Source organism: Cryptomeria japonica, chromosome 3 (assembly GCF_030272615.1).
Source record: "Cryptomeria japonica chromosome 3, Sugi_1.0, whole genome shotgun sequence".
In the NCBI taxonomy this organism is placed as follows: domain Eukaryota; kingdom Viridiplantae; phylum Streptophyta; class Pinopsida; order Cupressales; family Cupressaceae; genus Cryptomeria; species Cryptomeria japonica.
The window spans coordinates 254,276,562-254,291,708 of NC_081407.1; the positions used below are offsets into that span (position 1 = coordinate 254,276,562).

General features: G+C 32.7%; 2 protein-coding genes across 2 annotated transcripts in view; both read right to left on the reverse strand.

The window, feature by feature from the left end:
- Positions 1 to 222: 222 nt before the first annotated feature.
- On the reverse strand, positions 223 to 1,461 carry LOC131045655 (peroxidase 52-like). The gene is made up of 4 exons (XM_057979262.2): positions 1,271 to 1,461; positions 971 to 1,162; positions 715 to 880; positions 223 to 611 (listed from the first exon to the last, which is right to left on the reverse strand). The coding sequence occupies exons 1-4, from the start codon at positions 1,436 to 1,438 to the stop codon at positions 223 to 225; spliced, it is 915 nt and encodes a 304-aa protein (XP_057835245.2). The 5' UTR covers positions 1,439 to 1,461.
- A 5,552-nt stretch (positions 1,462 to 7,013) lies between these two features.
- LOC131045654 (peroxidase 52-like) overlaps positions 7,014 to 15,147 on the reverse strand; it is a 72,855-nt gene continuing 64,721 nt past the window's right edge. Inside the window, exon 4 of the mRNA XM_059217305.1 lies at positions 7,014 to 7,606. Within this exon, the coding sequence (XP_059073288.1) occupies positions 7,218 to 7,606 (389 nt within the window). The 3' untranslated portion in view covers positions 7,014 to 7,217. The remainder of the gene's footprint in view (positions 7,607 to 15,147) is intronic.

Below are 15,147 nucleotides of genomic sequence, written 5' to 3' on the forward strand. Positions count from 1 at the left end.
TATTAAAAAATAGTATCTTCAAACACCCACTTCAATTTTACCCCTACCTGAAACCTTACTCTAAGCACGCATATGAAATAGCTCCAATATATCCACTTCGAAAATACAACCTGGAGTAGAACAATTTCTCCGATTCACCAAATATGAAATTTGCTCTTAATAAAATGCTTTTTTCATTCAAAGATTTAGTACAAATACAAATGACGTGAGAAGCATTAAACATCAATTGATTCTTCTGCAGTTCTTTCGAATCTCTCCTTGTGTTCCAGTAAGAGGCTTGATGTTTCCCATCCTCACCATCGCAGCGGAAAAATCTGTTAAAAAGGCTTGTTGATTGATGCTGTATGTTGTCACCTGAGCATCACCAGATCCACCATTAAATAATTCCTGGTCGGAGTGGAAAACGCCTTTCTGAGATCTCAAATTTTTGTAGTTGTTATTGTCGAAACCATTATCCGTCGTGGAGTCTAAGGGTACGAGGTTACTGTCACCAGCACCGTTGAAGGGACAATTTTTTTGCAAAGAAGCTGCAAATTCCTTGTCTATGTTGGATTCATTATAGATCCGATTTCTAAAGAACTGACATCGCGATTGACCGATGGTATGAGCTCCTACAGGTACACATTAATCTAAGTTAAGATTCTTCAATTAACCAAATTAACCAATCAGTACGGCTTCATTCTGAACGAAAATAGACGGTAGTAAGTAGGTTACCTGAAAGAGCGATCATATCCTTTGCAGACAGTCCTTGTGCTCGGAATGCTGAAATGAGAGAAGTAAGGCTCGAACTGGGGCCCGGGAGGTTGCTGTTTGCACCAGTCAGACTAGCAGCCCTCGAATCTCGCCTTCCAAGCATTACAGTCCAGCTTGGACCTCCCAACTAGAAATTATAAACACAAATTTACTATGTCAGTATGAGTTATATAAGTAAATAGGGAACGATTTGTAGGCAAAAGTGGCGAATAATTACGCGGACAACAGAGTCGCGAATGGCCACTGCCAAAATATCAGCGCAGGATACAACTCCACTGCAAACCTTCTCAATTTGGGTCTTGATATTATCTATCACCTCGAATCCCCTGGCCGAATTGGCATTGGCTCCAGCATTCTTCTCTCCTTTGAAAGTCGCGGTGTCGTCCAAGAGAATAGATCCATCGCATCCCTGAAAGCCCCATCCAAACCCAGAATGAACACCATGTTAATATAATTGTAATGTACAAGAGAAGAGGAATGAAGAATGGGGTAAACAAGAGCTGAAAGAAGGTACTACATTAACAAAACAGTCGTGGAAGTGAAGGCGGAGAAGAGAAGCTCCCATTCTGACTTCTTTTTCCAGCGCTTGCTTTATTGCTGCTTTGACTATAGGCAATGCCTGCGGACAAGTCTTGCTGTAAAAGTTTGGAGTAAGCTGAGCATACACCGCGCTCCAGCACAACATTGAGGCTATAAAGGATAGTGATATCCACGTCTTCTTTACTGTCCATGTCGAGGAGGCCATGGCTGCTTTCAGTGTCGAATGAACACTTGATTGCCTGATTATATAGTGTTGCATCGTGATTAAATTGGTTTTTGTGTTCAAGTGATTTTTGGAAATGTCAAGTTGGCGTACGCGTTTCTATGACGTGCGATAGCAATAGAGCGTGGCACCGAGACTAAGTGGGCGTACGCGTCTTCATGACATGCGAAAAATATGAAATAGCACATAGCAAGGCGACTTTAACGATGACTACACCGTATATTTCTTTGCAAAATAGGAGAAATATAATTGGAATATTTAGTTTCTTGTATTATTAGCTGGCTTCCAACTCCCACTAGTGCGTTTCTCAGTACAGGTCTATCTTTCAAATAGAATCTCTGAGTGCTCATCCGCGGATTAGAGCTATCCGTAGGATTTTTTTGGATATTGGTGTATCATTGCTTTTATTTATTCCACCACCAGTGGCTGGGCTTAAAGAGCACATGTCCAGTTTTGACTAGTGTGTTGCCTTGTATGGGCTAGCGTGCAAATTTTCATTTTGGTTTCGTCCACCAATTTCCCTTCATAAATATTTGTACCAGTGCATGAATGTTGGTTATGCCTGTGTTTCATCCGTAGATCTATATTATCCTTTAGTAAGCCCGTGACTAGTATCCAGTCTGTTTTATTTTGGGTTTACTTATTTCTCAATTGGGATTCAAGGGGCGAGTTTCCCGCGAGATTAGTTTCTATAGATGTACCAAATTGTCTGTAAGCCAGATCCATCGGATGATTCCAACCTCAAATTGAATTTGAAATTTTTTAGTGTTTATTATTTTTATTTAAAAAATTAATAATATATTAAAATATATCTTTCCTAAATATTTCAAAATCGATAAAAATGTTAAATAACATTTATTTTCTATTATTTGATTTCTATATGTTTTCCTATTCATTAATAAAATATGAAACATAAAATATAGATTTAACTTAAAATATATAATTTAATATAAAATATAAAATATTCAATTCAATTTAAAATGTAGAGTTAAATTTTAAAATAATAAACATAATATTAATGTAAAATGTAAAAAGTATAAATAAATTATCTAATGAAAAATATATAATTTAATATTCAATGTCAAATATAAAATATAGTATCATATTCAAAAAATTAATTTTTATAATTGATAATTATTTTTAAAAAAAAAGAATATAAAATTTAAAACAAACAAAATAAAAAAATATAATACAAACTTTGATGTAAAATATAAAATGTCAATTCTATAAATAAAATATATAATGATCAAAATAACTACACAATGAGAGATTGATATACCCTAAGAAAAGAATGAATGAATGGAAGAAAACTAATGGAAACAACAATTAAATATAAAAAAGGCATATAAACACATGGGTTGGAAATATAAGCAAAATGAAAATGGTAGTGTAACCTAATTGCTAAGGACACTTGTGTAAATACATAGAACACTAGAAAAGATATAATAAGGCATGGGGTTCATAGTGGTATAAAAGCTCTTGATGCAAGAAACATCAATCATTGCAACAAACTATTCAATAATATCTCTTTGATAGATTTTATATATAATTTTTTTGAGGAGAACATTTGTATATTCCTATAATATGCCTACCACCTACATAGTTTCTTTTACAACTATGACTTTTTAATTAATTTTAATTTTTGAGTTCCATCATTTTTAATGTTTACCACTTTATATTCAATGATTGGTAAAATTATTGAGATTTCTCTATGTTTTGAATTCTATTTATCTTTCTCTTCCTTTCATCCATACTTTCAAATTCTTGTGATTTGTTTAGTCTTAGTGATTGCTATCATTTTTATTTAAAAATAGATAAAATTTTATGTTATCTCCATGTAGTTCATCCATAGCTTTGTAGTTTCACTTTTTCCAAGGTTGGAGCCCTACTGAAAACTAACATATAATAATAATAAAAAATGTGAATGTACTACTTCTTCCTTTGCATACCGTTTAATTCATTTAGTATAGGCTTGGAATGATCCTTATGAATTTTTCATTAGGTTAATAATGAAGTCATTGTTCCCATAACGAACCCTATGATTTTTGTTACTTAATATTCTTGAGAAATTTAGAACTATTTTCCATTCAAAAACAAAAAATTACCTTTTGGGTTAAATGAATCATTACCTTTTGGGTCAAATGAATCATCAAATCCCTAGGAAGGAATGAAGATTAATAAATTATAGCTATGTATTGACTTAGCTCTAAATTCCCAATAAGTTTGGTGGTCTTAAAGATACTTAATTTTGGTATTCTTTAATATCAATATTACTTACAAAAATTGTTATATATTAAGACCTAGAATTAGTGGATAGATAATGAATTTTTCAATTGAATCTTTATAATGTAGCAGGATAAAACTACAAAATCGTGTCACACTTTTATAAAGGAAATGGTCAATGTTGATTCAACTTTTTACATTGAATCAATAGAAAGTGAAATATATATTTTGTATTTTGAAATGATCTAAACTAATAGATATATATTTTATTTTTGTTATTAAAAAAAAAAATTAAATTATTTGAATATAGTTTTTTTAAGTAAACACTATAATTTAGTTGCTGATAAAATATTGAAATTGAAATTATACAAGTTGTCACACTATATATAGTAAATTTTGTCTTTTTTTTCTATATTGATAAATTTAAATTTTAGTGCATGGATGTATTTTTTACTATTTTTTATAAATATATATTTTTCAATAAATCTGAAAAGTGGCATATATTGAAATATAACTCTTTCCTTTTGGTGCCACATTTACTATTAATTATTTATCCAAATTAGAAAGGAGTTACATCATCTTGATAGAAATTCTTTTCTCTACAACATCATTTTTTTTTTGAAGTTTAGTATTTTTCCTTGACAAGATAATCAAACTTATATTTTGCATCAAGACCTACTTTCAATAAAAATAAAATATAAAATATAAAAACTAATTAATATATTGATAAGATATGTATTTTGAAAAATTTATTTATAGATCTATAAAAGGGTTTTTTTACATTTAAATATATATATATATATTTAGAAGAGAAGGAGTTGTTGAAACATCAAGTTTTTCAAAAATAAAAAATAGTTTGTAATTTGACCCAAAGTGGTGTAAAATATACATTTAGTAGACACTTCCAATTGAAGAAGTTGTGGCACATATATAAATTAGCTACGACGAATCTATATAGACCATAAGTTTGACTAAAATTATTTTTATAGGTACAATTAATTAAATTCACTTGTATTGATAAGTTGCCCTAAAACGTGATACTGCTTTGTGTTTTTACCTGGCAATCTATTTGGTAATCATTGATTCTTTGGTCCAGAGACTAAAAAATTTATTAGATGCATGCAATATCTTCTATAAGAGAGGTGCATGGGTGTTACCTAATTTTATTCACAAATCCATCATAACCTTCATTTCCAAACCTAAATTTTAACTTACATTCAAGTTGGTTACCTTGATAAATATAAGTATATTTTTTATTTTCTGCATATCATGTAGATGCTTCACAATGTGGGGTTTAAGCCTCTTAAACCTTGGTTGATGGATTCGAAATACCACATAAAAATCCATTTTCATTAATTCAAATCTTTTAATGGATATCAATGAGTATCCCCCAATAATATTATAGTGGATCAACTTAATCTTTAAGAACCACTTTAGTCCTTTGTTGTGACATGGAGCATAAATTCTAATGCCATTTGTATGTATATGCGATGCATAAATTATCTTACTTAGTGAATTTTATATCAATACCTCCTTTCAGGTAGTCATCTTTCTCATATGTCTATTGCTACTCCTCCTTGTCCATTTTGGAGACATATGGAATCATTCGAGGATCTTTTTTTGTTATTTTTTTGAGCTCAAGAGGCTTGCCTTTGGATTCATGATTTTTTGAAATCATTCTGGTTCACCCTTTTTACTTGGCATATGGTTCTTCTTGAGCAATGGTCTTAACTAAAAGAAAAGGATACAATTTGATATAAGTAGTTGTTTGAGAAAATTGTATAATATTGTGGCTGATTCCTCTATGTTTCTTTCTTCTCCTCTAGTCCTTGTTACTAGAAGCAAGAAATGGAAACCACAACGACAATGATATTGTGATAAGAAACGGGATAGTTAAAGGTTGAGCATAAGAAACACACACACATCACATCAATTAAATAAAAGTGCATATAACTCATATATTTATCTGGCAAGGTGAAAATATATTTAAATAATTTAATTTTTCTAAAAGAGAAAAACTATTTTTTAAAGTATTTGCAAGTAAATAAATATGTAATCATTAAAAGTTAATAGTTAAAAAGTAACTGTAAAACTAATTGAACATCTCTTTAAACTAAGGATGGTGAGCAAGATGACTATTTAATTTGAATTTAATCAATAACAAACTAATACTTTAACTCCCTTTATTTCTAACAAATCAATTGGTAGGTAAGAAAAGTCTAAAAGTTCAAAAATAATACTGAAAGTGTAAGTGCGTCTATTTGAATGCTTCTACAATGGCTTGGCAATGGCTTGGAAAGGTTTAGGATAGGTTCAAAATGGTCATCAACAATGGAAAATCCGTTTTCATTGTTGAAACATGAAACATCATTGCCTTGTTATGTTTCTGGTAACAAAGCTTCTAGCATGCAAAAAATTCCTTTGTTTTGACTGGTGGAAGACATATGTTGGGCCTAGAATGGCCATGTGGTTTGTAGTTTCTTAGCCTATCACTTTTGTTGATATATTTCTAGCTTTGGCTTGTACTCTACCTACTTCTCTATTTATTAAATTAAAATGATGGTGAATCCTCAGCTAGTGGTACTTTTGCCAAAGCTTCCTCATAAAAGAATTACTTTCTTTTGTAGTAGTGTTTAAATAGATATTAACAATTTTTTTGATCAACTAAAATTAATAATTATTTATTTTTTATTTTTTTAATAGTGTAGAAGATCAAATAATATTTAATGAATTATATTTATAATGCAGAAAATATAAAATTGTCATTGAAGACTATTCAATGTTCAAATAACAGTTATCTTTCTCATTAATGGTTAGAATCTTAAAAGCTCTTCCCTTTTGAAAGAAGTATACATTACGAAATAATCATTGACAAGGGGTCACAATCACCAATAGCTCTTTCTATAGATCTATTAAATATATATGGTAGTGATAATATCATTTTTAGACCAGGGCAATCCCATGTATGAACATGCTGCAAATGTGGGATTATTTAGATCACAAGGGCGCGACATATGACAAAGGGTCACAATTACCAATAGTTCTTTCAAAAGATCTTTTAAATATATATGCTAGTGATAAGATCATTGTTGAAACAGGGCAATCCAATGTACAAAATGCAAATGCGGAATTATTTAGATCACAAGAGCACGACATATCACAAGATCACAATCACCAATAATTCTTTCAATGGATCTTTTAAATATATATGCTAGTAATAAGATCATTTTAAAATCAAAACAGCCGAATTATTTAGATCACAAAGATACCGCATATGATTATGGAAAGAGTCTTTCTCACAAAATGAAAAATAATTTATATAAACACGGATATGAAATAGCTCCCATATTTCCACTTCGAAAATACAACCTGGAGTATAACAATTTGTCGGATTCACTAAATATGATCAAATATGATGAAATGTCCCTTTCATTCAAAGCCGCAGTACAAATACAGATGACGTGAGAAGCATTAAACATTAATTGATTCTTCTGCAGTTCTTTCGAATCTCTCCCTGCGTTCCAGTAAGAGGTTTGATGTTTCCCATCCTCACCATTGCAGCGGCAAAATCTGTGAAAAAGGCTTGTTGACTGGTGCTGTATGTTGTCGCCTGAGCATCAGCAGATCCTCCATTAAATAATTCCTGGTCGGAGTGGAAAACGCCTTTCTGAGATCTCAAATTTTTGTAATAGTTATTGTCGAAACCATTAGCTGTCGTGGAGTCTAAGGGTGCGAGGTTACTGTCACCAGCACCGTTGAAGGGACAAGTTTTCTGCAAAGAAGCTGCAAATGCCTTGTCTATGTTGGATTCATTGTAGATCCGACTTCTAAAGAACTGGCAACGGGATTGACCGATGGTATGAGCTCCTACAGGTAGACATTGATCTAAAGTAAGATTCTTCAATTAACCAAATATTACGGCTTCCTTCTGAATGAAATTAGACGGTAGTAAAGTTGGTTACCTGAGAGGGCGATCATATCTTTCGCAGACAGTCCTTGTGCTCGGAATGCTGAGATGAGAGAAGTAAGGCTCGAACTGGGGCCTGGAAGGTTGCTGTTTGCTCCACTCAGACTAGCAGTCCTCGAATCTCGCCTTCCAAGCATTACATTCCAGCTTGGACCTCCCAACCAGAAATTATAAACACGAATTTACTATGTGAATATGAGTTATGTAAGTAAATAAGGAACGATTTGTAGGCGAAAGTGAACAAAAAATAACTTTTTCCAAAATTTTGTTTTCAAAAACAAAAGAAGTGAACAAAAAATAATCTACAATTTCAAATAATATTCAGCATAAAAAATAATCAAACAATTCGAAAATTGGATTCAATAAAAGAGAAACCAACCTGCTTCAATGACACTAGAATTGACATACTTTTCATCATTTTCAATGAAATTTTCTGCCATGCTTCTTCTTCCATTATTAGAAGACATGCTGGAGGTACACTGAACTCTTATAAGACCCAATAATCCAATAGCCAAACACCATAAAAACACTTGAAACCAAAGAAAGCCATGGTGATTTCAAGCTACAGATGAGCAGCCATGGAAGGTCATTACTCCTAGATCTACAACTCACAGTGAGAGTTGTCATTGCATAGATCCTACTGCAACGAGAATCATAAATACCCTCTAAAATCCTCTGCACATATCCAGAAGTCTGGGTACTTTTTTTAATAGTAGTTCATCCTAAAACATCACCCAACAAAATCAATTCAATTCTGACATTTTACTGCAATATAGTTTGAAAGCAAACCACATTTAGTTTCTTTACCTGGTACCCAGGATAAGAGCAATAGAATGAACATACTACGGACTTAAGAGAGTTGATGTAAGGTATGTTTATCATCAAAATCAAATACCTAAAAGAGATTTTTATGAGCTATTGAACAAGAAACATAATTTATTAGAGCATTCAAGTTGTTGTAAAAAATTTACCGTCATGGAAGCATAAATGAGTCTCTTGGAGTAGGAAAAGTTTGTTTTGTGAAACACTAGGGATGCAACTGCAAGTGCTGTAGCTATTTCGGCAACAACATCTGAGCTAGGGTTTTGGCTATCAATTTTACAAGCAGTTCTGGTACTGTAAATATCCTCTGGCCGCTCCCAGCATTTGTGGTCATTGTTAGGACAACCTGCAGAATTTTATTCAAGCCTCAATAACATATAAACCCAAGAGATAGAGATACGTCGTCATGACAGATAAGCATTGACATTTTGTACCTGAACATATATGGTGAGCAGTACCCTAGAGAAGATGATCTATGGCCCAGCGTATGACATCTTTGTATTGGAGAGCTCACTGTCGATTCAAAATCACCCAACTCAAATGTAGTAGCCTCAACAAAGAAGCCAGACTACCTCTAATCTTTGGTCTACGTAGATTTGAAAAAAAGATAATTGGCTAAAGAAACTTACAAGAATATGCACCGGGTAAGGGTAAGGCCAAATTCCACCCTCTGTGCGCTGGTAAAATGTGAAAACATTGACAGAGTTAGGCGCATGAGAAATGACACACAAACCCTTAGGATTTGCAATGGTCTCAATCTGATGGAACACCGGAATAACATCTCCAGGATTCCAATGTCGCACCATTGTTGAAATCCCGCCGAAAATTTTATCTGCACAGACAAAACAGCCAAAATCCTCGTTGAAGCCTGCATACAGCAGGAAGGCGGATTTCAAATTGGCGACTTCCGGAGAAGAAGCCAGTTAACAAACTTTTTAAAACCCTAATCGCTAACTTTAGAAATCATTAATTTCTTTTTTTCTGTCATCCGCAGCAACTCGCTACCAGAGACCTTGCAGGATGTGCTTCTGCAACACACTGCGAAACACATGTGGAGTCGTGCATTCTTTGTTCTTGGTATCCATAAACACATCGAAAAACCATCTGTCGTGCCAATAAAATGCAGCCAAAAAAGATTTTGGTAAAAAAGACCGCTAATCTTTTTTCTGACAATCTGTTAGCACCGAATTCAATCCAATCAGATCAGCAGAAATTATGTTTTCTAAATTTTAGTCTTTTCGACGGCCCTACTTTACAGTTCTCTTGCATTGGGCTCTGCACTGTCTCTATCTCGGCCATCTACAAAATGCCAAACACTCCAGCCCTCGAAGCCCGCCTTGTTCCATGTGAAGGCAAGTTTATCGCTCCAAAAATTTAATCCAATGAGAAACCGTAGAATTCATTCATTTATGCATTTCTGTTAAAAATTGTTTAAATCAAACAACTTAAACATTGCAAAAATGGGAAACTGCAGTTATATCTGTAATGTGATTGGCAGGAGATAATAGGAACTATTGGAAAGATAATGAATGCCCTCGACAATAGTTCCCCAAAAGGCAGGAACTAATAATCCAGCATTTACATCTTTCATATATATATTTATATATATATATATATATCCTCCTGCAAATTGCCATGCCATGAATGACGTGTCTATCCTCGACAGATTGCTACTAATAATTAACTAAAATGTCAGTGTCATTAATCGCTTCCTTTCTTGTTCGATGCATTTTATGTGAAAATGCCCATGACTGATGGAAATAATAGTGTTATTATGCTAAGCCAAGATATCGGCAACGAATTAAAAAAAATAAAATTTCATAGCTCTTTTAAAAGAACCAAGAAATCACCCTATACTTAGAAAATGAAATACCTACACCCTAACCTCCTACCACCTCATCTTGGTCAAGTTATTCACTTCTTTAAATGATTCATTTTGGTAAGGAGGAGTATCAATGTTTCTAGCTACTTACAAGAAAAAGGAAAAGATATTTATTTGGAAAGGAAGTTGGAGTTGTCTCCCACTTAGTAAGCGATTGGCTCATGTTTTGGGTAGGGCAGTGTTTTCCATTTCTTTCTTTGTTTGTTGTGTCTGGTGCCTGCTTCTAGTTTCTAGGTATGTTTATGTGTATGGTTTTGTTGTGTGCCATAAATGTTTTTATGTCATAACTATGATTTTAAGTTATCTTTTGGGGACGACACAAAGTATAGAAGCTTTTTTGAGATGAGATCACTTCAAATCATCATATTGATATACATGATTTATCTAATGTATAAACTAATCCTAGATCGTGGATCCCTTATGTGGTCTTATCTTATTTTATGAATGTCACCTTTTTGGTTTCCTATGTTAGGGGATATTTCACTATTGTGATGTGCTTGTATCTAGAAGTATGATACCTTAAAATAACTACTCCTAGTCGGTATATACAATCACTTTAATGTGGGGGTATACAATACACTATGCATTTCACTTTCAAACACACTATGCAAGTGGTCTGTTCACTTTGCTCACACATTATGATTTTATTAGCACCACAACAACAACCATTTTGTAGATCCATATAAAAAAATTGCTTGTGTCAAGGCAACACCCATCTTGCAATATCATATTTATATTACCAAACAAATGAAACAGTTTTGCTTTATAATATTCATCAATGTGAAGCTCACCTAGCACAATGCAACTTGCTAGAACTTTGTGAGACCTTCACCTTTGCATAAATCACCTAGCATAACCCAACTTTCTATACCTATGTGACTCCCTTTCTAACATGAATCCTAGTATGTATTTAAGGATTCTTACTAGCCTTGGAGATCATGGCTTGTGTTTTATGACTCCTATAAGTTCCCACAGTTCATACTAGCCCTAGATTCTATAGCCTTTCATTTTTTGTATGCTCCAAGTGTGTGTTACCTATGTTGATCATGCTTCTCTATTTTATCTTGATATTTTAGATTGCTAATATCCTAAGTCTTGGGGGCTACAACCTTATGATGTGTGGTGTTGTCTTGTCTCTTTAATTTCTTGATGAAAGTATCTATTTGAATCTCTATACTTTACCAATAGTATGAGCGTAAGTTCATATTTTTGATAAAGTGGGGGCTAAATTAATCGTATTAAATTGTGTAACTTTAAAAATTCATAGTCACTTTGGACTCACATTAGTAATTGTGCCTCATGTTCATAATTCATGTTTAATTATATTTAATTTACGAACCATTTCTCGAAGCTCTAGTTAAATCCCCTGCTCAATGAACTTTTTCTAACCTAGAATGCTAGGGATAGGGCACCTAGCACCCCTATCCTCATAGATTAGGCTTCCCAGGACTCTTGTCCAATCATTTTTGGCCCCAAACTCAAAATTATAAAGTTTAAATTTGTGAGTAGGAATAAAATTCTCTCAAACATCACCCTTAACCAAAAATTAAACCTAAAATGGTTTAAGTTGGATATTAATACAACTCCCTCTCTCATTTGAAAATCTATCCATCTACAATTTTTTGAGGTCATTCAACCTGTAGTAAATTAAATTTTATTTCAGAATTAAATAAACAATCTTCAAGGAAATCGAGGACAAGTCTACAATTAACGACTCAATCTTTTATGTAGGAGCAGCCTAATTAGATGCATGGTATGGTTCAATAGAGAGAAGAAGGATAGTTTTGGAAATTATGCATCCTACAATAGCCACCAAGTGAAGTCTATTTGGACTTCACAATGTTAAGACTTCAGTGGATTTGGAAAAGGCAAATGAAAAACCATTTTATTTTAAAAAGAGAAAAGGAAATAGAAAAAGAAATGAAAAAATTAGACTGTGAAGTTGAAGAGTCAAGGGAAGAATTGAAAAGATAAGGGAACCACTTAGCAAAGGAAAATAATAGATTTTAAAATGGAGGGATAGTTCTTAAGAGAGTGAAGAATGTGCAACTTAAGAAGATAGAAAAATCTACCATAAGAGGAGTTTTATATCGAGAAGAAGAGAGATTCTCACATCAAACAATACAAAAAGAAAGAGAATTAACAAGGTTGTGCTAATAGTAGAGGAAACGTCAACATTGAGTATAAAAAAATAGCAGATTGAAGTAGATTGTGAAAGGAGAGAGTGATCCAAGAAAAATACTAGGTTGGAAGATGGTAGTATTTTCTCTAACATGTAGAATGCAAAAACCAATAGATAATTTTATATCAATACATATTTACATGCATGTGAGAGTGCACAAAAGGGTGGGAAAATAAAATTCAAGAACATTTTAAAAGAGGATAACACTAAAATAGAAGATAGAGAGAGAGGTGCTGCACAAGGGGGAGTGTACTATAGAGAAATGAGAGAAATAAGAAGACGAGTTTAAGATTTGAATAGGATTATAAATTTTAAATTATGTTTCATTCTACAAATTTCATATAGAGACAAAGAAATTTGTGTGGCTGTAAAATAGTAGTAGGGAATGAAACAAGGTTCCTTTTTTATATTTTAAAATAAAGATATATTTTTTTAACTTCAATTTCGATGTTAAAAAAAAAGAACTTTGAGAAAATTTCAAAACATATAAAAAATTTAGATAAGAAATGCCACTTTAAAATTGTCATGAATCTAAATGTAAATAGATTATTGCATATTTGGGGAGAAAGTGTAGCCCAGATCTAGTTTCTTTTGTTTTGTGAGAACAAAATAAATACAACATATACTGTGGGGTTTCTTTTGAACATAAATTTATTTTTCATTAAATTATTAAAAGTTTTATTTTGAATATGGTGGATACAAATGTTGAAAATTTGATAAGCTTCTCTAAGTCCTTTTGCATCATTTTGTATTAGAGTCACAGGATCCTAAGAGTGGAGAAGATCCACCAATACTGTGGGTAGAGGGACCTTGAAGGTGTATCAAGAAAACCCTAGAAAGAGTTTGTTGTAGAAGAGGATTCTATAATTGCATAGGATTTCAGTTCTAGAACATTTTGTTGTAGGAGAGAGGAGGTCCTATGATTGTAGAGGGTGAAGGAGGTACAAAAAATTTGAATGAGATTGTGAAATTGAGTTTCTTACAAAGAGTACTTGTGGTTATAGAGGGTTAATACCCTAGTGAGTGAGATGTCATCAAGGAAGAGGAGGATGAGAGGGGTCATGAAGAAACCTGTGATAATACCATTTTAGGAAGAGTATTGGGAAGAAGTAGAGAAATGGAGGCTCCATGAAGAATATAAAAAATATTGAAATTAGAATGGATTCCTTGGAAAGGACTTATTTTTCTAATAGTGTTGTTATTGTAGGCAATTAGAAAGAAGTAGAAGAAAACGAATTCACAAAAAGGACATTTCAATTTGAAGGAATGAATGGAAAGAATAAAGACAGGGAGATAAATGTAATAGTGCCCCAAAACAAAGAAGAGAAAAACATGATTGTAGTAGTTGAAGGGTTACAACAAATAGAAAAGCCAAGATAATTGAGTTAAAAGTCCCTAAATTTGACAAGCAAGTGGGAAAAGAGGACAATAAATTTCAATGAAAATAAGAGATGAAGAACATCAATAGATTGTTCGAAGGAAATTGGATAGATGAACCTAAGGAGCTGAATGATGCAGCAAAAATTGAAGGAAAAGATGTTGGATTAGTAGAAGGAGAATGCTTAGTAATTCTAGAATTTTTTAATTTTAGTTTACTTTAAATTAAAAAAATTAAAGTAGAGGATACGTTTGCAGATTGGTGTTTTGATAGTACATATCTAAATGAAGACTTTGTAGAAGATGATGTAGACAAAACTTGGTAGAGGTGGTCAGTTTATGGTTGATCTAAATCCATGAAAGAGGAGAAGAGTGGAAATATTGTCTGATGGAGGAGGATAGAAAATTGTGGGAGGTATCCTAGAAGAGAGGAGAGGAAAGGGGAAACTATTTATAGGAGGATAGGTTATCATCGAACTAATTCCACATTGAGAGAGAGAAATGAAGAGCATGATTGTTGGAGATGAATGATGATTGTTTAAACTTAGTGCTAGAAAAGGAGGAAGAAAAATTTAATTTGTGGCAATGGATTCAGTGAGGACGTTCATTATAGATTGCATTCAATCTAGAAGAGTGGTTCAATCACTAAAATATGTTTTTAGTGAGCTATTCTTATAAATTGTGTCTGATGCAAGAGAATCTCGAGCAGATACATGATATGGTCTGGTAGAAAGAAGATGAATAGGTTTGGCATTTATGCATTTTATATAATAACTATAAGGAAATGTCTATTTGGACTTCCCAATGTTTGGACTTTAGTGAAATTGAAAAAGACAAATGCAATATGATTTTGTTTTAAATAGAAAATGAAATAGAATATGAAATAAAGCAATGAAGTATCAAGAGGAAGAGGCAAGGTTATGATTCAAAAGAAAGGTTCATAGAAAATAAAAAATAATAGATTTATAAATGGAGAGACAATTCTTATAAGAGTGAATAGGATGCAACTAAAGAAGAAGGAAGAAGCTAGCGTAAGAGAAGTTTTATTTAGAGAAGACTAGAGTCTCTCATAGAAAACAATATAGAGAGAAAAACAATAGACAAGGGTTTATTGTGAGATGAGAAAAGCCAACATTAAGTAAACTATAAAATGGCATATTGGTGTAGAGTGTGAAATA